The 27,013-nt window shown below is 37.8% G+C and overlaps 1 protein-coding gene across 5 annotated transcripts in view; it reads left to right on the plus strand.

Moving 5' to 3' along the window:
* The window catches only part of PPP2R3A (protein phosphatase 2 regulatory subunit B''alpha), a 255,930-nt gene that overhangs the window by 226,110 nt on the left and 2,807 nt on the right, over positions 1-27,013 (plus strand). For 4 of the 5 annotated variants that reach the window (XM_077130188.1, XM_077130189.1, XM_077130190.1 and 1 more), the window contains one exon: positions 835-941. In XM_077130188.1, the coding sequence (XP_076986303.1) occupies positions 835-941 (107 nt within the window). Of the gene's footprint in view, positions 1-834; positions 942-9,974; positions 17,397-27,013 lie in introns of those variants that run through there. The other variant, XM_077130191.1, reaches the window with a different exon arrangement.

The following is a 27,013-nucleotide window of genomic DNA, read 5'->3' on the forward strand; positions in this document are numbered from 1 at the left end:
CAGCTTGGAAAGGCATTATTTTACCTGGAACATATACTCCAAGACACCATCCATACTGTAGAAGGGAAAGAAAATACCTTCCAACCTCTCCCCCTTCATTCCTTTTATTTGTATTAATTTTACTTTTAAAATATTTACCTTTAAATTTTACTTTTATTAAAAGAAAAATTAATTATTAAATTTTACTTTTATTAAAAGAACCTTAATCGGAAAGTGCCCAATAAATTCCAAGCACTGGGTAGACAGAGATGAAAAAGACTCAGAAGAGTAAAGGGTAGCAACCAAAGCATATAAAAGAGAAGGAGATGTTTTGGGAGAGAAAGGCCATTTCTGGGAAAATATTGCAGGTGACATGCCATCTGAGCTGGCTTTTAAAGAAACAATACAGGTGTGCCTGGGGAAGGGCTGGGTGGTTCATTTCAGGTGGGCACGTGCAAACCATAAATGACTCCAGATGGCTGCTGTGCAATGCAATGCCCGGGGCCGAGGGGTTGGAGAAAAGGCTCGGATTAAAAGAATCTCGCAGCTGTGCACTAGTTATCAATTCAGGATTTGAGGTGTGGAAAATCTCTTTGGGAGTGGTGCCTTAGATCCTTTTTTTTTTTTTTAACACGGGCAGGCACCGGGAATCGAACCCGGGTTCTCCAGCATGGCAGGTGAGAACTCTGCCTGCTGAGCCACCGTGGCCCGCCCCTTAGATCCTTTTTTTTAACATGTTAAAGTGAAACATTTTCAGATAGATTTTTTCAAAGATATACAACATTTGAGATGACCAATATCCAGTTCTTTGTCTCTGACTACTTTTATTTCCTGTGGCTGTGCTGTCCCCATCAGGATGCTGAGAATGATGGGCCTGAGCCCTCCGACTGGGACAGGTTTGCTGCTGAAGAGTACGAGACTCTGGTTGCAGAGGAGTCAGCCCAAGCACAATTCCAGGAAGGGTGAGTGAGTCTCCCTGGGTCTTGTAGAATTTTTTATTAACAGCAGTGCCTACATCTGTAATATTAAAACTACCTTAAGGGGTGCAAGGGTAGCTCAGTGGTAGAATTCTCGCCTGCTATGAGGGAGACCCAGGTTCAATTCCCAGCCCATGCACTTTCCCCCTAACCCCACCCACAAAAAAAGACTACCTTAAAAAACCAAGCTAGCAGTCCTTTTCTATTTTTCTTATTTTTGGATATCATAAAAACATGATAAATTTTAGCCAACTCTTATTAAATGAATATCTTCTCCACCAGTCTGTTGTGCTCTTCACTGATTTCCTGAGAAAGTCTTTTCATGTCCCATTTGCTTTAATGGGGTTGTACCTTTCACTAGAAACCAAGCACACTGGGCAGTCATGCTACTGTTTTAGTGATGTATGTAACCCTGTAGAAAGAAAAGGAGGCTGCAGGAACTGAAACACTTTAAATAATGAATATGACCATATTTAAGTCATATCATTATCATATATGGTTTTATGTATTCAACCTTGAACTGTAAATAACTGTTTAGAGTATTTGTAATAATCAGTACATAGTTCCACAAAAGGACCATGATAAGAGATTAAGTTATCCAAGAACTTCACTGCTTAGAACATTTCAGGAACTTAATAATTTGGTGGCTCTTTCTGCCATCCTCTAGGAATTCCTTTAGCAGTTCCCTCTAGTTGTTTCAGTAACTGTTTCTCTGAGTCCTTAGTTAATCTTTACTATTTGTGTAATGCATTTTTGAGGAGGTGGTATATTCATATGATCCAATATCAAAAGAATAAACAGTAAAAAGTTTTTCCACTACCCAGTTTCTTCCCCAGAAGCAACCAGTATTACCATTTTCATGTGTAACCTTGCAAAGACATGTATGTGGTATATTTTCTTTCTTAGCTTACTGATTCACTGTTCAGTACCTTGCTTTCTCCACACTTAACATATATATTGGAAATTATTCCATAATTGTATCCTATGAATTTTCTCATTTTTATAGCTGCATAATACTCCTCTGTATAGCTGCATCATTATTTTACATTCTTTATTATTGGGCATTATATTTCTAATATTTCATTATTGGAACTGTAATTTTACTATGAATAATCTTGTATATATGGCATTTTAAAGATATATGAGTTTTGTTCCTAGAAGTGTAGCAAAAAATAGCATACTCAAATACTCTAGGTGTTTGAGGAGAATTTACAAAGATAGGGTAAGTTTTAGAGTAACCAACAAAAAATGTTTCAGACACTCAGACCTAGCAGCAGTGGGGAGACATTTCCATCTCCAGGCCTAAAGGGACAAAGAGAAGAAACAATCACTAGAACCCAAATAGAATACGTATATGGAAAGGGTAACCTCAACAGGGCTTGTGAAATCCTCTAAAACGATTTAGCCTACCTATGACAACCCAGCTGAGATGGAGCTGATGGAATAAATACCCAACTTCATTCTCCTTACGTCATGCTAGCACCTCCCATTGGCTTCCACCTGGAAACCAGAGGACAAGGGAGTCCATTTAGGTCAGCCTTCTGAGCACAGAGACAAGTAGAGAGTAGATCTGGAAGGATAAGCTGAAAATATCCACCCACATAGATGTCAGATAGTCCTCCATACCAATAAGTCTTTAATATCTTTTTGATCATGTCAAGGAAACTATCACCTAACCAATTTCTTTCATTGGGAGATTTCTTTTAAGCCACACTGGAGTTTCAATTTTATGTCAACAAACTGGAAGCTTTAAAATCATTTATCATTCATTGATTACCTTAAGCCATACTCCATCAGAAGATGGCCAGGTGGGTTCCCAAGCATGTTTTAAAGATTTTTGTCATTGAGCTTCCATAGTAAGAATGAGGGTAAGTTTACTGATCTTACAAAGCAATATCACTGCAGTTAAGCACACCTGTGGATTTTTTACTGCGGCACATACAATGAAAAATTAGAGACAATATTAGAGTCTAATAGGAAGATTAATGAAATTATAGGACTTAAACACAGGGTGAGCCCATGGAACCATTAAAATTTTGTGGATTTAAGTAAAAATAGGGACATAAAGAAACTTTTGAAAAATCAAGTAAAATGGAATGGAGGACGGTGCAATGGTGGCTCAGTGGCAGAGTTCTCGCCTGCCATGCTAGAGACCTAGGTTCGATTCCCAGTGCCTGCCCATGCGAAAAAAAAAGAAGATGATGAAAATGGAATGGAAAGGAGAAAGAAAATTAGGTAGAGGTAATGAATATAAAAGGGATTTAATTTATATTCATTAGTTCTATTCCAGAATAAACTGAATAGAAAAAAATATTCAAAGATAATAGAAAAATGGGTAATGCAATAAGGGTAGTTCAGTGGTAGAATTCTCACCTGCCATCCGGGAGACCCAGGTTCAATTCCTGGACCATGCACTTCCCCATCTCTCCACCAAAAAAAAGATAATAGAAAAGCATTTTTGAAATAGAAGACAAGAATAAGAATGGTCAAAGTTACACTATATCCAGGAAATACTAATAATGATTGGCCTGGACATGCATGGTAAACTTACTGCAATTCAGGTTTTTTTCAATTCAGATTTATTTCAGGGGTGAGGGGAGATCTTTTTTTTACATACAGCTCACCACACAAGGTAGAAGATGTGTCACCCTTGTGGATACCGCCACAGTAAAATTGAATACTAGAAGACTCTAAAACAATGTTTGCAAACTTCTCAGGCAAAGATATTTTATACCCAAGAATTTATACTTAGCCAAGTTGACATTCAGGCATAAAAACAGATGAATATTTTCAGAAACTTAAGAATTGGAGGGAATATACCACCTATGAGCTTCTTTTAAAAGACCATAGAGAGTGGTTCAGTGGTAGAATGCTCGCCTTCCATGAGGGAGACCCAGGTTCAATTCCCGGACCATGTACCCCCACCCCCACCCCCCCAAAAAAGACCATAGAGAGAGGATTGTGGGAAGGTGGAGTAGGAGAATGTAGAATTCAGTTCTTCCATCAGAACAGGAAGGAACTGTCGAAAACAACTATTTTGACACTCTGGAGGCCCATAGAACACTGTACAACATCCAGGGAAAAGCAAAAGGAAGAGGCTGATAATTTATTGTAAAGAACAGTAGACTGGCTCTGTCTGCATGGTAGCTGCTAGCTCCCATCCCCACCTCTCACTCTCTGTGGCAGGACTCCATGGGATCCAGCCCCTAGCTGGCTTTGTGGTGAAAGAAAGGGACAGAAAAATCCTCTTCCCCAAGACCAGCTTTTGATTACTGACTGTTGAGGGCCTGTCTCTGAGGGGTGCTATTGTTCCAGTCATCACAGACAAAGGCAGGGACACTTTTTCAGGGTTGCAGAGGATGGTTAGTTGAAGGGCTGGATTTGCTGGACAGGTCAAGAAAGCTCAGCTTCCGGGAGCCCTGGGAGAAGTTCCTGGGCACTTCCTGTACCCCTCCCCCAAGGCACGCTGGCGCTTATCCATGATGCTTCATGGCTCCCTAGCCCTGTTTCAGCTGGGAAAAAGTAACCTGAGAAATTACTCTTCAGTGAGCCCCCATCTCAGAATTTGTCCTCACAGCAAGTAAGAAACTGTTGAAAGGACAGTGTGGGACAAAGGCTTGCCTGCTTTAAACACGCAGGACAGGGAGGACTCCCTCCAGGGAAATAAAGGGGGGTTTCAAACTCTCGTAAACAGGGGAACTCCAAAACAACTAACAAACCCAGGACAAGAAATGGGCTTAGAAAACACATTGGCCTTGGGCAGACCTTCCTGATTGGATGGCTAAACTCCAGAAAACTCAGTCTTATTACCAGCAGGTTACAAAATCAAGAAACAGACAACTCAAGGAATAAATCCCAGAGTTAACATTTTAAAAATTAAAGTATATAGTGTACAATAAAAGAGTATAAGACAAACAGGAAATGATAGCCCATCCAAAGGAAGAGGATAAAAATCCAAAAAACATGAACAAAGACGGTCAGAATGTGGACATACCAAACAAACATTTAAAAAAAGTTGATCATAAAAATACTTAAAGAAATAAAAGGATAATACTCAGAAAGAACTAAAGGGCGTGAGGGAAACAGTGGAATAGTAATATGAGAATTTTAGTAGAGAGACAGGAAGTTTTAAAAGAAACCAAACAGAACTACTGGACTTAAAGACCAAAATAACTGAAATGAAAAATACTCAGGAGGGTCTCAACAGCAAAATTTTAAGCTGGCAGAAAAATCAGCATACTCAAAGACAAGACAATTGAAATGAGTCAGGCAGAGAAACAGAAAGAAAAAATAATTTTAAAAAGCAAAAATAGCTTAAGATACTTCTGGGAACACCATCAAGCATACCAGTAAAAGCCAAGTAAAGGACTGCCAGAAGGAGAAGAAAGGGGTGGAAGGAATATTCAAAGAAATAATCACAGAAACCTCCCAAACTTAGCAAAAGACGTGACTAAGCCCATCCAAGAATCCTAACAAACACCAAACAGAATAAACTTGAAGAAAAATACACACACACACAGTAGTCAAACTGTTAAATGCAAAGGACAAGGAAAAAGTTCTGAAAGCTGCAAGAGAAAAGCAACATGTTATGTGCAAGGGAATCACAATCAGATCGACAATTTCTAAATCAGAAAACATGGAAGCAAGAAGGCAGTGGGTTGAAATATTTAAAGCGCTAAAAAAAATCTACCAACCAAGAATTTTGTATCCAGTGAGACTTTCTGTCAAAATAAGGAGAGCTTCCAGGCCAAGATGGCGGCTTAACAATGTGCACGTTTTAGTTCATCCTCCAGAACAACTACTAAATAACCAGAAATGATACAGAACAGCTCCTGGGGCCACGTCAGTGACCGGACACACAGCATACCCCAGTCTGGACCAGCTGGACCAGCTGCGAGACCCCCAGAACTGTGAGTTCCCAAAGCCACGGTGGCTGGTGCCTCTCCCCCACAGGCTGCTTCGCAGAGGGGAAAGGAAAGAGACTTTACCTGCAGCACGGCCTGAGCCCAACCAAACGCCAATTGTGGAATTAATTAACAAATTCTGACTATGAAAAATAGGCCCCCAGCTCAGATGAACCTGGTCAAAGTGGAGGTCGCTCATTTTTGCCCCTGCACCAAGGGGGCAGGGCTGAAGGAAGGGAAGAGAGGTTTTTGTGGCTGTGTTTCTACAAAGGCTTGACTGCCTTTGGATACAGTGGCAGGGCTCCTCAGGCTGCAACTGCCCCAGGCATAGGCAGAAAGAAGCTTGTTTGAGGGCTTGTCTGGAGCCTGTGCCTTCCCCGGGGGAGGAGTGAAGTCCAACTCCGGTGGAATCCCTCCCTCAAGGAATTCAGACACCAGGACTTGGTAATTTGAAGCCATTAAAACCAGCCTACAACCTCTCCTCTGTCTCCACCATGCCCCCAGCAGAGAGAGTCCGCCAAAGTTAAAGGTACTGCATCATCTTATACTGGTGGGATTCGCAGGCAGACAAGCACCACATACTGGACAGGATAAGAAAAACAGAGTCCAGAGACTTCACAGGAAAGTCTTTCAACCTGCCGGATCTCACCCTCAGGGAAAACCGATGCAGTTGACTCTTTCCTCCTGATAGGAGGCAAGTTTGGTCTGGGAAAATCCAGTTGGGGTCTCTAATACCTAAGGAGACCCTCCTAAGGGGCGGAGGGGGAGGCACCATACAAGCAGGGCAAGAAACAAGAAAACAAGAACTGAAAAATTCTACTCTGTTAAAAAAAAATTAAGCTAGAGGTCCAGATAAAGCTGAACTGAATGTCAAAGAACAGACAGACAACAAATTCATCCAGCAAGAAAACCCTAGGTAAAAGAAGTGAAAGCAATCTCCAAAATAAACTAATTAAGGTAATTAAATGCCTAGACGCCAGCAAAAAAACAAATCACACTAGGAAAATTGAAGATATGGCCCAGTCAAAGGAACAAACCAACAATTCAAATGAGATACAGGAAATGAAACAATTAATTCAGAATGTACGAACAGACATGAAAAACCTCATCAAAAACCAAATAAATGAACTGAAGGAGGATATAAAGAAGGCAGGGAATGAACAAAAAGAAGAAATCGAAAGTCTGAAAAAACAAATCACAGAACTTATGGGAATGAAGGCACGGTAGAAGAGAAGGAAAAAACAATGGAAACCTACAATGGTAGATTTCGAGAGACAGGACATAGGATTAGTGCACTGGAGGATGGAGCATCTGAAATCCAGCAAGTAAAAGAAAATATAGGGAAAAGATGGAAAAATATGAGCAGGGACTTAGGGAACTGAAAGACAATATGAAGCACACGAATATACATGTTGTGGGTATCCCAGAAGGAGAAGAGAAGGGAAAAGGAGAAAAACTAATGGAGGAATTATCATGGAAAATTTCCCAACTCTTAGGAAAGACTTAAAATTACAGGTCCTAGAAGTGCAGCATACCCCAAAGAAAATAGATGCAAATAAATGTACTCCAAGACATTTACTAATCAGAATGTCAGAGGTCAAAGAGAAAGAGAGCATCTTGAAAGCAGCAAGAGAAAAGCAATCCATCACGTACAAGGGAAGCCCAATAAGACAATGCGTAGATCTCTCAGCAGAAACCATGGAGGCGAGAAGACAGTGGGATGATATATTTAAATTACTAAAAGAGAAAAACTGCCAACCAAGAATTCTATACCCAGCAAAATTGTCCTTCAAAAATGAGGGAGAAATTAAAACATTTTCAGACAAAAAAAATCACTGAGAGAATTTGTGACCAAGAGACCAGCTCTGCAAGAAATACTAAAGGGAGCACTAGAGACAGATACGAAAAGATAGAAGAGAGAGGTGTGGAGAAGAGTGTAGAAAGGAAAACTATGAGTAAAGGTAAAAAGAAGGAAAATTAGATATGACATATAAAATTCAGAAGGCAAAATAGTAGAAGAAAGTACTACCCGTGCAGTAATAACACTAAAGGTTAATGGATTAAACTCCCCAATCAAAAGACATAGACTGGCAGAATAGATTAAAAAACAGGACCCATCTATATGCTGTCTCTACTCAAAGGACATGAGAGCAAGGACACAAACGGACATTTGCACACCAATGTTTATAGCAGCATTATTTACAATTACCAAGACATGGAAACAGACAAAATGTCCATCAACAGACAGGTGGCTAAATAAACTGTGGCATATATGTACGATGGAATATTTTGCAGCTGTAAGACAGAATAAAATTATGAAGTATATAACAACATGGATGGACCTTAAGGACATAACGCTGAGTGTGATTAGCCAAAAACAAAAGAACAAATACTGTATGGTCTCACTGATATGAACTGACATTAGTGAATAAACTTGGAATATTTCATTGGTAACAGAGACCATCAGGAGATAGAAATAGGGTAAGATATTAGGTAACTGGAGCTGAAGGGATACAGATTGTGCAACAGGACTGAATACAAAAACTCAGAAATGGACAACACAATACTACCTAACTGTAATATAATTATGTTAAAACACTGAATGAAGCTGAATGTGAGAATGATGGAGGGAAGAGGGCTGGGGGCATAAATGAAATCAGAAAGAAAGACGATAAGATTGAGATGGTATAATCTAGGAATGCCTAGAGTATATAATGATAGTGACTAAATGTACAAATTTAAAAATGCTTTTGCAAGAGGAAGAACAAAGGAATGTCATTACTGCAGGGTGCTGAAAATAGATGGCAATTAATATTTTAAAATTTCAACTTATGTGTGAGACTAAAGCAAAAAATGTTTGTTACAAAATTTATATTTTGACTAGTGCATCTCCTAATATAACTTATGTAGATAGTTGGTTGAACAACTTAAGTACATGGAACCTTGGGTAGGACATGAGATTTTGTTGGTTTGTCCAGAGTGATGCCCCAGTGAATCCCAGAGTGATTTGATCAGTGAGTATTTGCAAAGTCCCCTTCAGGGAATGATGAGAACGGGGGAAAATTCAACCTCCCCAAGTTGAATTCTTGATATTCTCACAAGCAGTGTGGACAACCAAAGCTATAGGCTGAGCCCCCAGTCTTGGGGTTTTTTCATGTGAAACTTAACCCCGTAAAGGATGGGTCAAGCCTACTTAAAATTAGGCCTAAGAGTCACCCCCAAGAGAACCTCTTTTGTTGCTCAGATGTGGCCTCTCTCCAGCCAATACAACAAGCAAACTCACCACCCTCCCCCCACACACACATGGGACATGACTCCCAGGGGTGTGGACCTTCCTGGCAATGTGGGACAGAAATCCCAGAATGAGCTGAGAATCAGCATCAAGGGATGGAGAAAAACTCTAGAATGAGCTGAGACCCAGCATCAAGGGATTGAGAAAAACTCTAGAATGAGCTGAGACTCAGCATCAAGGGATTGAGAAAAACTTCTCGACAGAAAGGAGGAAGAGAGAAATGAGACAAAATAAAGTGTCAATGGCTGAGAGATAACAAACAGAGTCAAGAGGTATCCTGGAGGTTATTCTTACGCATTAAGTAGGTATCACCTTGTTATTCAAGATGTAATGGAAGAGGCTGGAGGGAACTGCCTGAAAATGTAGAGCTGTGTTCCAGTAGCCATCTTTCTTGATGATGATTGTATAATGATAGAGTTTTCACAATGTGACTGTGATTATGAAAACCTTGTGTCTGATGCTCCTTTTATCTACCTTTTCAACAGATGAGTAGAACATATGGAATAAAAATAAATAATATGGGGAACAAATGTTAAAATAAATTTAGTTTGAAATGCTAGTGATCAATGAAAGGGAGGGGTAAGTGATATGGTATATAAAAAAAATTTTTTCTGTTTTCATTTTATTTTTGTTATCTTTTTATTTCTTTTTCTGAATTGATGCAAATGTTCTAAGAAATGATCATGATGATGACTATGCAACTATATGATGATATTGTGAATTACTGATTATATATGTAGAACGGAATGAGCATATATTAAGAATGTTTGCATTTCTTTCTTGTAATTTCTTTTTAAACTAATAAAAATTTTTTAAAAATAGGAGGGAGATCAAGACATTTCCAGATGAACAAAAGCTGAGTTCATCACCACTAGACCTACTCCTACACTACAAGCAGTGCTAAAGGGAGTCCTTCAGACTGAAAGGAAAGGACACTAGGCAGTGGTTCAAAGCAGCATAAAGAAATAAAGACCTCCAGTAAAAGTAACCATTTGGATAATTATAAATGCCAGTATTATAATATTGTTTTGTTTGGTATGTAACTCCACTTTTTACTTCCTACAAGTGCTAAAGTGCAAATTCATAAAAAATAATGATAAATCTCTCTTTTTTAACATACAGTATATAAAGATATAAGTGGTAACATGTACAAAATAAGTGGAGCACAGAGAAATATAGAAAAAGTATATGTGTATGCTATTGGAAAGTATATGAAAAATATATCCACATAGAACATAAAAGGCATTCAGTATTGTACAACCCAAAAAATCAAATAAATATAAAAGTAGGCATTAATGGAAGAGTTGAGGGATAAAAAAAGGTATGACTTGCAAAGGCTAAATAACAAAATGGCAAAAGAACATCCTACATTATCAGTAGTGACATTAAATATAAAGGGATTAAAGTCTCTAGTTAAAAAGCGGAGAGTGGCAGAATTGGTAAAAAAGAATGACCAACTATATGCTGTCTGTAAAAGACTCAAAGTCAAACACACAAGCAGGTTGAAGGTGAATAAAAAAGAAAAAGAATATTCTTCAGTAAGAAGAAAAATGAGTCCTAGAGGAAACAGTGGGATGCAACAAGCAAACACAAGCAATGAAATTAGTAAAATTTATTATTATGACTAGAGAAGTATTGGTCCCACATCTTGCTAACATAAAGGGAAAACAGGACCAAGGGTAATAAGCCTTGATTCTTCTTTATTAGAGAATATAGACACTGATAAATTTATATTTATTGAAAGTGGGCAGAGTTAATGTATGTCTTCCAGAATTTTAAGGTCTATCCCTAGAAGAATAGGAATAAAATGGGAAACTGTCAAATCACCTTTAGGAAAAAAGACAATAAGTTATTGAGAAAAAATTGAATAAAGAAAACTCAATCTAAAATACATCTAAATAACAGATGTCTACTATAATAAAAAGAGGAGACAAAAAGAAAAAGAAAAAAGCACCATTTGCATACCAGTGTTCATAGCAGCATTTTTCACAACTGCTAAAATGGAAGCAGTCCAAGTGCTCATTAGCCAACAGATGGATAAACAAAATGTGGTATATATACACAATGGAATATTATTCAGCCATAAAACAGAATGAAGTTCTGATACATGCAACAATATGGATGAACATGGAAGACATGTTGAATGAGATAAGCCAGATAAAAGGACAAATATCGTGTGAGCGCATTGATTTTAAATTATTAGGATAAGCAAATTTACGGAGTCAGAATCTAGAATTAGGTTGCCAGGGGTTGGGGCAGGGATAGGAAATGGGAAGTTAAGGCCTAAAATGTATTATGTTCCTTTGGAATGATGGAAATCTTTTGTTAATGGATGGTGGTGATGATAGCACAAAATTGTGAACATAATTAACAGCATTGAAATACATATCTGAATGTGATTAAAAGAGGAAATGCTAGATTGTACATATGGTAGAAGAATAATTTTTTTTAATCCATAGAACTATACTATACAGTAAACCCTATGTTAAACCGTGGAGTATAGTTAATAGTACAATTATAAAAATGTACTGTCATCATTTGTAACAAATATTCCACACCAATGCAAAGTGTTAATAGGATGGTGAATGGGGATCCTGTATTTTATGCATGATCATTCTACAAACCATAACTTTGTAATAAAGAAAAAAATTTTAAAGTAAAAAGCACAAAATAAATGGCCAGAATAAGTTCAGATATAGTATCAGTCACAGAACTCTTAGATTGCATTAAAAAATCTAACTCTATGCTGTTCTTTAGATTCAGAACCAGCACAGGGATAATAGGACAAGAATAGTAACAAGCGGAAATCAAGAACAGCAATGTTAACGAGACACAGATTTCAAAGCTTTGAAGGAAACATAGCAGTATTTCGACAGTTAGCCATGAAAATAAGTCATGAACTTTATACAATATATAAAACAAATCTGATACAAACACAAGAAGATATTAACAAATCCAATTATGTAAAACCAATTAATCAGATGGACAAAAAAGTAATAAACAATATAAATGGCACAAAAGCACAGTAAGTGTAATCTCTTAGATATATTCAAAAGCATACTTGGTACCCAACAAGTATACACATGGAGCTACCCAAAAATGCTTATTTATCAGGGCATGAAGGAGATTGCGACATTTTTAAGGAATCACTAGCACATAGGCCACATTTACTGTTTAAATCCATAATTTAAAATATAGCAAAAATGTACATATCTGAAAATAAAAACCATTTACAAATAATTTTTAAGCTAAAAGAGAAATCAGAATACAAATTACAATCTTCTCAGAACCAGACAAAGAAAGCATTATATTTATTAAAATCTACAGGATATGAATGGAAGGAAATTTGTAATCTGTTCACTGAAGCAGTTGATGTAGGCTATCCACTTACAATGCATGAAAACGATAATAAAATTGGCCCAAATAAAGTACATAGAATGAAGAAATTAAACAATTTTATTTTAACAAAATAAATACACACATGCACATGCACACATATACTTAGCATACTATGTTTGAAGCACTGTTCTAAATACTTTAATTCATTTGGATGCTCACAAACAACCTATTAAGAAGTTATTCTTAGCCCCATTTTACAGGTAAAAAATGTGAACCACAGAAGATTAAATAACTTGTAAAATCCATCAGTATATAAAAGAATATTTTGTAAACAAGTAGGTTTTATCCCAAGACTGCAACAGTGGTTCAATTTTATAAAAATCTGTCATTTACAGATTAAAAGAAAAACAATTTTTAATTGATTCTTTGAAAGCACCTGATACATGTTTCCAGTTTGGGGAAAAGAATCTTAAAACTAAGCAAACTAAGAAGAGCACCTCCTTAACTAATAAAGGATATTAATCCCATACCCCAGAAATAACTAGTTAAAAATATAATGGATTTGTTTGTCAGACCATGCACCCCCACCCCAAATATATATATATATAATAGTAGAAAAAATCACATTTTTAATATCAATAAAAAAAGTGACTTGGAAAATATATATGAAGAACATTAAGTTTCACTGAAAGATATAAAGACCAGTTACCATATAATAGATAAAAAACCATTCAATACTGTAAAGATGTCAATTCTCCCCCAAAATTAATTTATTACTTTATTTAATATAATCCCCGAAAATATTTTTGTAGAACTTGACAAGCTAATTCTAAAATTCACATGGAACAGTGAATGCACAAGAATACGAATGAGCTTTGAAAAGACACAAAGGTATGATGCGGAATGGGGAAAATGGGCTATGTAAAGCCGTAATAATTGAACTCAGTGTGGTATGCATGCCAGAACAAAAAATGAACACGTAACACTGTAGTATATGATAAAGATAGCATCATAAATGTGTTAAGAAAAGTCTAGTCAGTAAAAAGTTGGCTCTCCATGGGTGAGACAGAAAAGTGCATATTAAACTAATGTCTGAATGCAGGAAACAGATTTTTAAAAGCATTAAAGTAATAGGAGAAAATTTAAAGGAAACTAATTATAGATTTGAGTACATTTTAAATGTGACAAATTCTGTATCACAATGAAAAGGTGATTAAATTGGATTATAACATGTGACCAAAAGCAAATAATTTTCTTTTATAAGTATGGTTCTTCAGAATCAATACTATGAATATGAACATTGCCCAGTTCTAGAAGAGCAAAAAGACAGAAAACTCACCCAGGAAATAAACATGAAAATCCCTACTTCACCGACAGTTAAAATGTAGTAACCATAGATAACAATTTTAAATATATATGTACCAATAAACAGAGCATCAAAATAAATGAAACAAAATTTGCCTAACTTGAAAGGAGAAATAGGCAATTCAACAATTACAGTAGAGTTCAAGATTCCTCTCCCAACAACTGATAGAACAACTAGACAATCAGTAAAGATACGGGAAAACTTGAACACTATCAACATACTTGATCTAATCGATATATAGACCACTCCACAAAACAGCAGAATAAATGTCCTTTTCATGTGCACATGGACCTTCTTCTGGACAGACCATATGGGAGGTCACTAAAATAACTGATAAATTCAAGTGGATCACAGTTGTATAAAGTATGTTGTCTGATCATAACAGAATTAAATTAAAAATCAACAACAGAAAAACCTGGGAATCCCAAAGAATTTGGAAATTAAGTAGCACACACCTAAAAACTGATGGGTCAAAGAAAAAACCCCACAATATTTTGACAATGAGTGAAAGTAAAAGAACATATTAAAATGTACAGGATATAGTTAAAGCAGTATTTAGAGGAATTTTCTATAGCTTAGAAAAGTCTAACATCAGTAAAATAAGTGTTCACCTTAAGAAGCTAGAAAAAGCAAGAGCTGGCTTTCTCAGGGTTCCAGAAAACAGGTAAAGGACTGCAGTAAAAGGGCGAGTGCTGAGTCGATAAAAGGCTTCTTAAAAGCTGTAGAGCTTCTCTAGCCCTTGCTGGCTTCTCGCCTACCCCTCACCAGCTTTGCATCAAGCTGGCCAGCACTTCCAGTGCACCCTGGTCCCAGGTCCAGAAGGAGCAGAGTGGGCCTTGTGCACATGCACATTTCACCCCGTCTGTGCAGTGGTGGCCTGAGGGTTTCGCCGTCCTAGTACCGTGGCTCTGCATAACCTCTGGGAGAGGAGCCGGGTTGGGCTGCCTGGGGCATGGCATTACTGGCGGTAGCACACACAGCTCAGTGCCCAAGACCATGAGGAAACTGTTTCCTAGGGAAGAGGGACATTTGTAGCTGTGTAAATGGGGGAGTTCCTAGAGCCGCATGTGCATGCCCCAGAAAAGACATGCACAGAAAGGATCCTCTAAAAGTCCATTGTGTGGATAAGTGCTGAAGGAGAGCAGTCACACAGGCCAGTTTGCAGACGGGAAAGGTTTTTTCTTTTCTTCCCTTTCCCTTTTTTTTTTTTCTTTTTCTTTGTTTAGCTCCTGGCATTCAAGGAAAACTCAGTCATAACACTAGCTAGATACAAGCTTAAAGAACAGACACCAGAACTAAAATTTAGTTATAGCACTTAATACATCAAAATGTCCAGGTTTCAACAGTAGGTTACAAAGCATACAAAGAAACAGGAAATGATGGCCCGGGCAAAGGAGAAGATTAAAGCATTAGATACCATCAAGGAGGAGGACCAGATCTAAACATTCCAGACAAAAATTTCTTAAATATGGTCTTAAATATGCTCAAAGTGCTAGAAGAAAACATGGACAGAGAACTAAAGAAAATCAGGAAAATGATAGATGAACACAAAGAGAATATGAATAGAGAGATGAAAATTATGAAAAGGAACTAAACAGAGCTGAAGACCACAGTAATAGAAATTTAAAATTCCCTCGGAGGTTTCAACAGACTGGAGTTGATAGAAAAAAAATCAGTGAAATTTAAGACAAGACCATTGAAAGTCTCCAGTCTAAGGAACAGAAAGGAAAGAATGAAGAACATGAGCACAGCCTGAGGAACCTGTGGGACACGATCAGGCACAGGCGTCTACACATTGTGAGCCCAGGAAAAAAGAAAGAAAAAAACTCACCAAATTATATACTTTAAATATACGTATGTCAGTTATACCTCAATAAATAAAAGGGGGAAAAAAGGAATGAACTACTAACACATGCCACAGCATGGATGAATCTCTCAAAAACGTCACTCTATGTGAAATAAGCCAGACACTAAAGACTACACATATGATACGATTCCATTTATATGAAATTTCTAGAAAAGGCAAAATTATAGTGCCAGAAAGCAGGTCAGAGGTTACCTAGTTCCAGGGATGGAAGTGGAGATTGAAGGCAGACAGGCACAAGTGAGAGAAAAGGCAGACAAGGAGATGAAAGTGTTCTAAAATTGGATTATGCTGATGGTTGAACAATTGTAAAAATTTACTAAAATGTATTGAGCTTTTATTACTTAAAATTGGTGAATTCTATGGTATGTAAATTGTACCTCAATTAAAAAAACATTTTAAAAAGATAATAGCTCTTTTTAGATCATTAAATTGGCAGCAGTTTTTAAAAGATGTTATTTTAAAGATTAATTAAGTTATATTATTGATATATATATATCACCTACTTATACTAAATATTGTTGGATATTGGTTAACAAAGACAGGATCCATGTCCTAGAAGGGCGTACAGACAGATGCAATCCAAGTGCATTAACTGCTCTCTCATAGAGGAAGCACATTGCAAAAATACCTCACTCTTTACTGACTGTATATGTAGAATGGAATGATATCTTAATGTTTTGTCTGTTAATTTTTTTTAATTAATAAAAAAATTTAAAAAAATACCTCACTCTTTCTAGGGACTGATTTTGCAGTTAAGATAAGCACTTTAGACATTGCAGATGACAAGCAAACTAGTCCAACTTGTCTGGAAAATAATTTGCAGTTTGTTGCAACACTCTGAACTTATACCCTTTGGTTCCCCAATTCTTTTTCCGAGTACGTATCTTAAATAATCAGAAATTTGGATAGATTTGTTCTACCCAATCAATCGGAATTAGTAACAGGAAATTCTAAAATAAAACACTTCAGAGCAACACAAATATACAATGATAGAATGTTTAAACAGGCCATGGTGTATACACGGCATAATATTATGTAGCCATTTAAAGTTTGTTCTTGCACAAAGACATGACATGGAGAAATCAAGATTGCTAAATTGTTTGTGATAATCTCAGTATTAAAAATGTGCAATAATGAAAAGTGTTAACAGGGAAAACTGTGGGGGTGGGATAGATGGGAACTGTTTTCTGTCTGATTTTTCTGTAACCTACAACTTTTCTACTAAAAAGTAAATAGTGTATTTATGTATGTACACAGACTAAAAGGTAATGTTCCACAATATTAACAGTGGCTAACTCTATGGGATTGTAGGTAATTTGTTTCTGTATACTGTTCCATAATTTACAAGGTTCATGCAAGTATTACTATATTAAGTGGGAAAATATGTCCTTCATCTGTTTACACAAAGTAGTACATGTTCACTGAAGAAAAGTTAGACAGTAGAGATGACAAAAATCTTCATTTGAAACCCACCACCCAAAGACTGCCTTATTTTGAGGTAAATCCTTCTAGACAGGTCTGTGCAAATAATATGTTTTACAGAAAATAGAGATAGCAGGCCTAAACACTATTTTAGACTTTTTAGTCGAACAGGAGAGAAACTGATATCAGCTAAAGAGTATAAATAATTGCCTGTAGTAAAATTTTTTCAGGTTGCAGAAGCAGGAAGAGAAGATGCCAGTGTGGGTGGAGTGGGGAGAAAGGGGACAAGAGGATGCAGATGAAGTTACAGCCGAGGGGTCACCAGAGGAGATGCAGAGACCAGCTGTGGTGTAACCGTACCAGTGTACAGGAGAGGCTCCTGCTGGGCTCTCCTCTTCTCGCAGAGTGGGAGAAAGGCCTGCACGGTTGCATGGGTGAGGCCCTAAGGGGAGAGGAGGCTTAGAGCCACCCCAGCCTGGAGAGTGCATGCTTTATGGGAGTTTAAAAGAAAGGCAAGACCACAATCCCCAAGGTTACATCACCCAGAGCTCCCTCTCAAGAGGAATTACTCTAAGTCAGGGTGAGTCTAACTGCCAAGCAGACATTACCAGGCTCAAATATTAGAAAGGGAGGAAGAATGAACTATGGAAATGGCAGAGGATTGAGAGCCAGACAGATCTGTTTCACTCTACCACTCACCAGCTGGCAGGTTACCTGACTCCTCAGGCTCAGTTTCAGAGGATATCGGCAACTACCTCGCAAGATGGCTGTGAGCATCTGAGATAAAATATATAAACACCTGGCACACAGGAGCTACCTGACAAATAGTAGCAGTTATCATTATCAGGACTCCCTGTATGAGAAGAGCTGCAATATTACATCATGGTTAAGAGCACTGAATTTGAAATTAGACAGAACTAAACTTAAGTTTAAATCTTTGTTCTGCCACTTACTAGCTGTGTGATCTCAGGCATCCAAGCCTCAGCATCCTCTCCTTACATGAGGTTAATGCCTGCCACACCAGGCTGTTTTAAGGATTTAAACAAGGCAAGGTATATAAAATAAATCCCTTGGCATAGTTGCCTATTTAATTAAAAAGTAGCTATTAGTACTACCACATGTGTGATCTCAGCCACCTTCTCTAAGCTCTCTGAACTAGAGTTTAATCAGCTGTTAACATTAGCTCTCCACCAACTACCTTGTTCCCTTTATCCCAGGGCACAGTACATGACTCATGAGCACAGCAGTAAAAGACTCATGAGCATACATGAACAGCTCATGTATGCAGGTTTCTGCTAAGAATGAGAAATAATATATATAATGTATCTAACAGTGTCTGGCATATGATGCTAGAAAAAAATGAAGCTGTCATTTTCGGAGCTTAACTGTGGCTCGCCAAGGGCAAAGTACCTTGACTTACACATTTTATAACCTTGCACCTGACAGAGTGCTGGAGTGTTGGAGGTCCTCAGCAAATGCTTACTGGTGGCAGCAACAATTACAGAGGCAGCAAACTCCAGCAGCCACTCTCACGGCAAGGATAACTAAGTCATCTTGGTCAGTCCTCTAAAAACTACTTGAAATTCTTCATCACTTTACCACCAACAACATTCACCGATAGTTGTGTGTCAAGTGCCTGCACCTCCTTATTCAAGGAGGTGCTCAGATAATACCTTCAGAAAGTGAGGTGAAGGGTGGGGTAAGGGTCTCTCTGGATGTGACGCTGCAAACATTGTGAATATTCCAAACCATGAATCTAGTACACAACGCACATCAGCATTTTTATAAATTAACCCAGGTAATGGTCAAAGGGAAGACCAGAAAGACGGTACCAGTTACTTAAACCTGTCCAACTAAATGTTACCTGTATTAAGATAATAGTTTATGTACCATATTAATTTATAATTAACATTCTTATGGTTTGTGCTAAACAGTAGGTTAAAAAATCCACAAAAATTATGTGTAAAGCAGGAAAAAGGTATTCCATGTTGCTGTCTTAAAAAACAGAGACCTACAATATTTAGAAAGAAGCTTTTCTGCTAATTTGACTAATACTTGATTGCATCACATTTTTTAGTTGAGCCTTTCCTAATATCCTAAAAATTGCTTTCTTACAGAATACACTGGTATTTCACCAACAGCTTTACTTTCAATTAATCTAGATTGACACAATTTTCTTTTTTATTGAGAGTCTATATCTGATTTAGTAGAGAAATATAGGGTTGTTACCAAAAAAAATTGGAAAATGTAAAGAGATTAAACTCACCTTTGGTTCAGGTCACCCAAAGATAACCGTTATTAACACTTCGTGACACTTAATGTTCCTAGAGTGTTCAAAAACATGACTTTTAATGCTTCAAAGTGTTCTGTAAAACAGTAACTCACGTTTCCTTATTATGGGACATTTCGGTAGTTTAGAAGAATTGTTTTAGTAAAGTCAGCTTCTTCCTTTATATTAAATATAAACATATAAATTAACTGTCAGAGTTCTACATTTAGTTCCATCAGCACAGGAAGATAAGGCACGCTAAGCAAAGCCTTCAGCCAAAAACCCACCAGAGCAAAGTTCCAGGAGTGTAGCTAGTGAGAGCTGAGTTTGGAGGTAAGGGGTTGCCTGGAGCCTTCAGTGGGAGAAGTGAACAGAAGAGCAGGGATATAGGAATATCTGTATGTACTGTGTATGTTGGGGTATAGAGCAAGAAAGACAAGGGATGGCAGGAATTAATATTCCAAACCATGAGTATATAATCTTCCAGTAGAACAGTTCCGAGTCATTTTTCTACAATGCTCAGTAAACAGAGCCTTTAATGTAGACCTCAAGTTAATATGATGTTTTGTTGTTATTTGCATTCAACAAAACAAAGCAAAGCCCAATTCTGATTTATTTCAACAGATATTCACTGGTACCTTACTCTGTCAGACACTGTGCTTGGTAATAAAAATGAATGAAACACTGTCCGTCCCTTTGAGTTCCAGTCAGGATATATTTAGCCCACATTTTTATGTTGTCTACATCCATGATAAAAATTAACAACTAATGGCCTCATAACCCCAGCGCACTATAAGAAAATTTCACATCAAAAAAGATGTGATAACTTCCAGAGGTGTAAGTTTCCCTGACAATATGGAATATGGTTCCCAGGAATGAGACTAGCCCTGGAATCATGGGATCAACAATTCCCTCTTGACCAAAAGGGGAAAAGAAATGTGACAAAGTAAGGTTGCAGCGTCTAAGAGATTTCAAATAGAGTTGAGAGGCTATTCTGGAGGCTACTCTTATGCAAGCTTCAGCTAGATATTGCAAATTGCCACAGTGTGCCAATCCCCAATCGACAGTATTCCTGAAAACCCTAAGGAATATCTAGGGCCCTATCTGAGACTTTATAATAGGTTCACTCAGATTATTTTTCAGAAACCCAAAACCTCCATATTGTTCCTATGCCAGAAAACCCTGAAACCCAGAGGAACCAGTCTCTCCAAGAACATCAGCAGTTGCATCCCCCTATACCATAATGTCAACACCCCTTCTCAACATAAATTAAAATAGCCATTGCCCAAATATCCCTAAAGATTGAGAGAAGGATCAAATGAGAGGTGAGTTGTAACCTCGAAGACAGAATTTAACAAATGACTATGACTACTGAATCAAAACAGTGACATTTCTTTTTGGTCTCAGTGTATTAGAGCAACTAGAAGGAAATATGTGAACATGGGGAACCGTAACCCATACCACATACTTTGAAATTTGTTCTATAACTACTTGTTAAAATGTACTTTAAAATCTACCACTTTTCTGCATATACGGTATATTTCACAATAAAAAAAGTTGTAAAAAATAATGTGAAAGATAAATACCAAAAAAAGGTAAATAAAAAATATAAGATAAATAAAAATGATGTGAGATCCACTTCCTGAGACAGGAAGGTGGATGGTACATATTAGGAAACTTTAACAAGAGTTGAAAAAAAAGATGTTCTAGTCATTAGATGGGATAACAAGGAAATTCAGTGAACCAAATCTCCAACTACCAAAGTGTTAGCGGATCGATTTTTATATAAATGGTGTAGGATATTCATTTTTAATTTAAAGCTATAAAGGTAAAATTCATCCTCTCCTTACTTCTGAAGCATTGAAGATCCCAAATTAGAGAACTAATTAACACTTTATTGTATGCCTATAGCCACCATATGACTTAGATTTCCCCAGACAAGCCCCAAATCAAACATCCTATCCTTTGAAAGACCACGTATGGGCCACAATCACCATCTCTACTAATTCTGTTCATGAGTCTTCCACACCAGGAACTGCAAAACCAGTTTTAATACTTCTGCCCAGACACTGCTCATATGAAAGGGAAAACTTACTGAGGGAACGTTTCTAAAATCAATACTGCTGACAGAATTATAGGAGTCATTATTTTCCCTCATGCTAACATTAATATTAATACTATGTTAATTTGTTCTAAATTCGATACCTATGATTTCTAGGGAAGTGTTTGTGAACTCTTTATGTTCTGCCTTAATACTCGACCCCTCTGCTCATTCAAAAATGGCCAGTTAAATTATCAGAGAACACATCTAATAATCTTCATTTGACCCCTGAAAAATTCGTGACCTTCAGATGACCCTGGATGTAGTCACATAGAAAGAGTCAACCAACACACTCTTTTCTCTCCTAGGAGTTCCTGAAGAGCAGATAAAGATAGCAGTTCTCACAGATCTAATTTCAATGACCTTAAGATGACTTCTTCACCATCCCTATTTTAATGACTCCTCACTTCCCCAACCAGTTTTATACATCTTTTCACAAGAGGATATCACTTTTCATTCAACAATTCATTTCACCTGAGTTGCAGGCACTACATACTAAGTGCAAAGAAATTAGTGAGTTACAAAATGGGCATTTAGTCTAATAGGGTAACCAGAAACATTTAATTATATAGTTATGAGGGAAACAAATAAAATGAACAATAATATAGGGAGGGATTGCAAATTAGGGCATTGAGGGAAGCATTCCCTGAGGACATATGAGACTTAGAGGTTGAGAAGGAAACAGTTATGCAAAACGCAGGGAGAAAAAATGTTCTGGGGAGAAGGGAAAATATGTACAATGGCTTTGAAGCAGAAAAGACATCGAGGAAATCAAACAAGTAGTCAAAAGTAGAGTGAGCAACAGATGGAAATGTGGTTGGAAAGATCAGCACAATTAGATAATGCAGAACTTTTTGAAAAGGGTTAAACAAGGTAGTAATGCAATGTCATTATGATTTCTGAAGATTATTCTGCTAGATTACTGGGAGTGCAAGAGCAGAAGGGAGACAAATAAGGAAGCCATTTTAGTCACCTAATAAGAGGAGGATGGCTCAAGCTAAAATAGTAGCAGTAAATATAGAGAAAATCATAGTGAGTCAAGGTCTATTTAGGAAGTAAACAAGTTTGCTCATGGACTGGATATGAGGTATGAAAGAAAAAAATGTCAAGTATGACTAATGGTTTGTAGTTTAAGCAACTGAAAGGATGATCGTGAGATTTACTGAGATGGGGAAAACTGGAAAAGGAACAATGGATTTGGTGTTGGGAGAACTGAGAGTTGTGTTTTAGACACTTGAAGTCTGAACATTTCATAAGTAATCCAAGTTAAGAAATCAAATAGGCATTTGGATATGACTCAAGAGCTCAAAAGAGAGGTCTAAACAGGATATAAATTGTAGGAGTCATGAGTTGATGGATAATGCTGAACAACATGGGAATGGATGCAGTCACACAGGGAGAAGAATACAGAAAAGTCCATACTGAGGCGTGGAGAACTCTTGGAGCAATGTGGAGGAAGGAGACTGGGGAATAGTCAGAGATAGGTAGAAAACCAGGTCGTAAAGGCATAGAAGTCAGTTATTTTAAGGTGTGCACCAAAGGTGCTGCATCATGCAGAATGAAAATTGAGTGTGATGGTGCGGAATGGTGACTTTGAGAAGAGCAGTTTTAGTACAGCAGTGGGGACCAAAGATAGCTGCAGTGGGCTGAAGAAGGAAGAGGAGGCAAGTGGACAACCACACGTGTAAACTCGTTTGAGAAGTTTGATTGTGAAAAGAAACTTATAAAGCTGTGACTAGATAAGGAAGAGATCAAGGAAGATTTTTGATGTGGTAGTGAATTAAGTTTGTATCCTGGTGGGAATAATATTAATGGTCTTGGAGGTGATGAAGGACTAAAGCCCTTGAGAAAACAGAAGGTGGCAGACAGCTTTAATTGATGTCCTTTTTGCCCCATTAAATTAGAAGTTTCCAGTGTTAACCCACCAGCCACCACTGTGCCTTAATCATTTTTTCTCTGCCTATATGCATGTACTTCTACTTTCCAAATGTAAGTACGTATCTCCCCTCTTCTCAAGCTTTGTGTGATTTAACAGCTTAGAAAAAGTACTGAATTAAAAACTAGAAAAGCTAGGTCCTAACTTTAACTCCCCTCACCCCCAATACACAACACACATTATCCTTGGGTAAATTATTTCATTCAAGCTTTGGTTTCTGAAATACCTCCCTCACTGGGTTGTCATGAAGGGCAAATGAGGTAATAAGTATGAAGGTACTTGTCAACTGTGAAGGACCATGCTCGTGTGAGAGGGGTGGTGGTGTAACTAGTGAGACAGTCCAGAGGTACACTTCACACATCGCTGAGAAATACCTTATAATTATCTTTAATTAGGAAAGAAAGGTTTGACAGAGCTGACATCTGGGATTGTGAGAGAAAATTGAAACAGCTGTGAACACAGCAATTTACTGCTGTCATTTGGCTGACTACTAGGCTATCTTTCTCAAATTCTTTTCTTAAAATCCTTATATATACAACATAGCACACACGTATTTTTTTGTTCTGTACTTCTCTACCCTGTCTCTTAATGAATTAGGAAGGAAATAATTCTGTCATGATCAAGGAAACTATTTTATGACAAACTTACTCTGCATTCAAAGTAAAGTTTACTAAGTAGTGACTAGGTGTCACTGCAAAGTGCTGGGAATACAGAAATAAAACATCATCTCTACTCTTAAAGATCTTATACACTAGCAGAGGGGAAAGGAAATCAGCAATCTTGGAATAAAGAAAAGGGATACTTTGGGGCAGGGGACTGGGAATCAGGAAATTCCTCTGAAGTTGCATCTCAGATTAAAAGATGAGCAAAAGTTAGTCAAAGGGGAGAAGGGCTCTTCAGGCAATTGAAAAGCATGTACAGTGGCATTAAGTCCCAAGATTTTCCCATTCCCACAGTAAACAACCTGGTATGGCAATAGCAAAGGGTATGTAGCAAGAATGAAGGCAGAAAGACCAGTGATTAGAAAACTATTGCACTAATCCAAGCAAGAGAGTATGGTGCACTAAACTAAGTCAGTGTCAATGGGAAAGACGGGGTACAGCTGATTCCATGTGCTACAAAGTGGTAGATTGGGTGGTTTTTGAGAGGTGGGGGAGAGAGGGGAACTTGGAATAACTAGGTTACTGGTTTTGAGTGAGTAGGTACCATTTACTAAGATGAGAACCAGGAGCAGGGTGAGAAAAATGAATTCAGCTTTGTACGTCCTGATATCCTGAAAGAGCCATCTAGTAGGCAGCTGTATATATGGTGGGGGTGGGGAGATGGGAGGAATCTCGATTTTCTAGAAAGAGGCTCAAGTTGGACATGTAAGTTTGGAAGCCATAGGTGGAATAAGTGGTAAAACTAAGGGAAAGAATTAATTACCCAAGGAAGTATAAAATGAGTTCAGAACTCTAAGATACGCTGACACTGAAGGGGAAGAGTTAGTACAGGGTTTTCCAGCAATGGCACTGATGTTTGGGGCTGAATAATTCTGTTGTGGCATGTTGTCTAGCACAGTTATGATGTCTAGCTGCATCCCTGGAATTTACCCACCAGGTGCCAATAGCACCCTCCAAGTTGTTACAACCACGTATGTCTCCAGACACTGCCAAATGGTCTCCTGGGAGACAAAATCACCCCCAGTTAAGAAGCAGTGAGTTAAAGGGGAGTCTCCAGTTACTGACCAAGCTCCCTCAATCCGTACGATTCCTCCGAAGTTTCTGTACCCAGTTCTATTCTAAGTGCCTTGAAAGTGCAAAAGAAAGATAGGTAGCATTACACTATATCCAACCCACTGGGCATCAGGAATGTCTTCAATGTACTAGATCACATTAAATCCATGCTGGCACTCATGCTTCTGCTATGAAGCTACAGTGGGGGGGGGGGGGGGGAGCCATTTCTTTTGTAAATTATTGATAAATGATCAAAAAAAGTATTCTTTCCCATAACTTTACCACTTATTCACTATCTTCCAAACCTACATGTCCAAGTTCAGCCTCTCTCTAGAAAATCTGGAGACCCCTTTATCTCCAGCAGCTTTCTTTGTAAACCTACCCCATCGTGAAAATAGTAGCTAACATTTTCCACGAGTTTATGATTTATAGGCCCTCTCACCTAATCTCTACTTCAACCCAGTGAGGGGCAGGAACTTCTGTTCTCTCATTAGTTGAGAAAACTGATGCTGAAGGATTAAGTTACATGCCCAAAGTCACATAAAGTGATCAAACTAAGATTAGAACCTGATTTAGGAGTGTGACCCCCAAGTCCATAAGGTTAAGCCACTTAACTATTCCAGATGGGCCTCCGTTAAGCAACAAACTGTGAAGAAGCTGGTTCAGTCCTCCTCGCCACTGTATGCCTTGCATTTGGCTCATGCTTAGTGCATAAGAGATCAAATTGATGAATATGTCTCGCTTAAAATTTAACTGTTTGAAAATATTCTCTTATTTCCAGACCTACATTGAGGTATTTAAGATCGTAAAGACACTGACAGCTTGCAGACAGTGGGGGTACTAGGAAGTTTCCTAAGAACCTCTTAAGTAGTGCGTGAAATGCATTGCTAGAAGTAAGTTTTGAGAATTTTGTTCCCAGAAATGGAGACTGCCATCAACCCTGCTTCGTCCCTATTAGAGCAAAACTACCATTCTTATTGCCTCTTTTACCTAGCACATCCATTACACTAAGGCCACAAGAGGATGGGGAGGAGTAGAAACATAAATTAAGAATGAAATGGAGTCTTTTTTGCAAAATGATCAAGTTGTAAATAACTTTTGATAAGCTTATAAGGGGTGGTCTTCAAGGGGACATTTTCCAAATACCAGGGAGACTTTTTTTTTTTCTAACCTATTCAGTGTTTTAGAAACTTGAATACTGTAGGCATCATGTACTGGGTATATATATTTGCACATTTTTTCTCACTAGTCTGCCTTGGTACCTTTTGATGAACAATACATTCACAAATTTCTGCTCAAGTGCTATTGTGGAAGGCCCCTGCAAAGACTAACAAAGTTGAACTAGTGATGCCAAATACTGTGAGACATTGTTTAGTGAGCATGTATTTTTTTTTCTGGGCTCAGATTTATCAATTCACTATTTCAGGCACCCAGCATTCCCAAGAGAGAAAATATTTTGTCATTCCTGCCTAAATAGCCTAAAGGATATGAAACCTAGAGGATACCAGTAATTGAGGGGAAGTAAGCAGAGGGAATTCCTTTCAAGATAAACATCTAGGTATACTTTGGAGCTCTGCAAAGTAGAATGGAGGGAAATCCGTAAATGGGCTTTAGTTGACTCTATGTCCATACCTACACATCTAAAATGTACTTCCAGAAAGCCATGGGAGTGATAAAGCAGTCTGAGAATTGAGAAAGTTCCCCACTCTGTGGAAACCACCTCAAGGAAAACACTGATGTAAACGCTCAAACTTTGTGGACCTCAAACCTTCCCTTACCTAGTATCATCCACAATACTTTCCCACTAAGGCCCCCCTAGGAAAAACTTGATACAGCAGAATCCAAA

Source organism: Tamandua tetradactyla, chromosome 15 (genome assembly GCF_023851605.1).
Source record: "Tamandua tetradactyla isolate mTamTet1 chromosome 15, mTamTet1.pri, whole genome shotgun sequence".
NCBI classification, from domain to species: domain Eukaryota; kingdom Metazoa; phylum Chordata; class Mammalia; order Pilosa; family Myrmecophagidae; genus Tamandua; species Tamandua tetradactyla.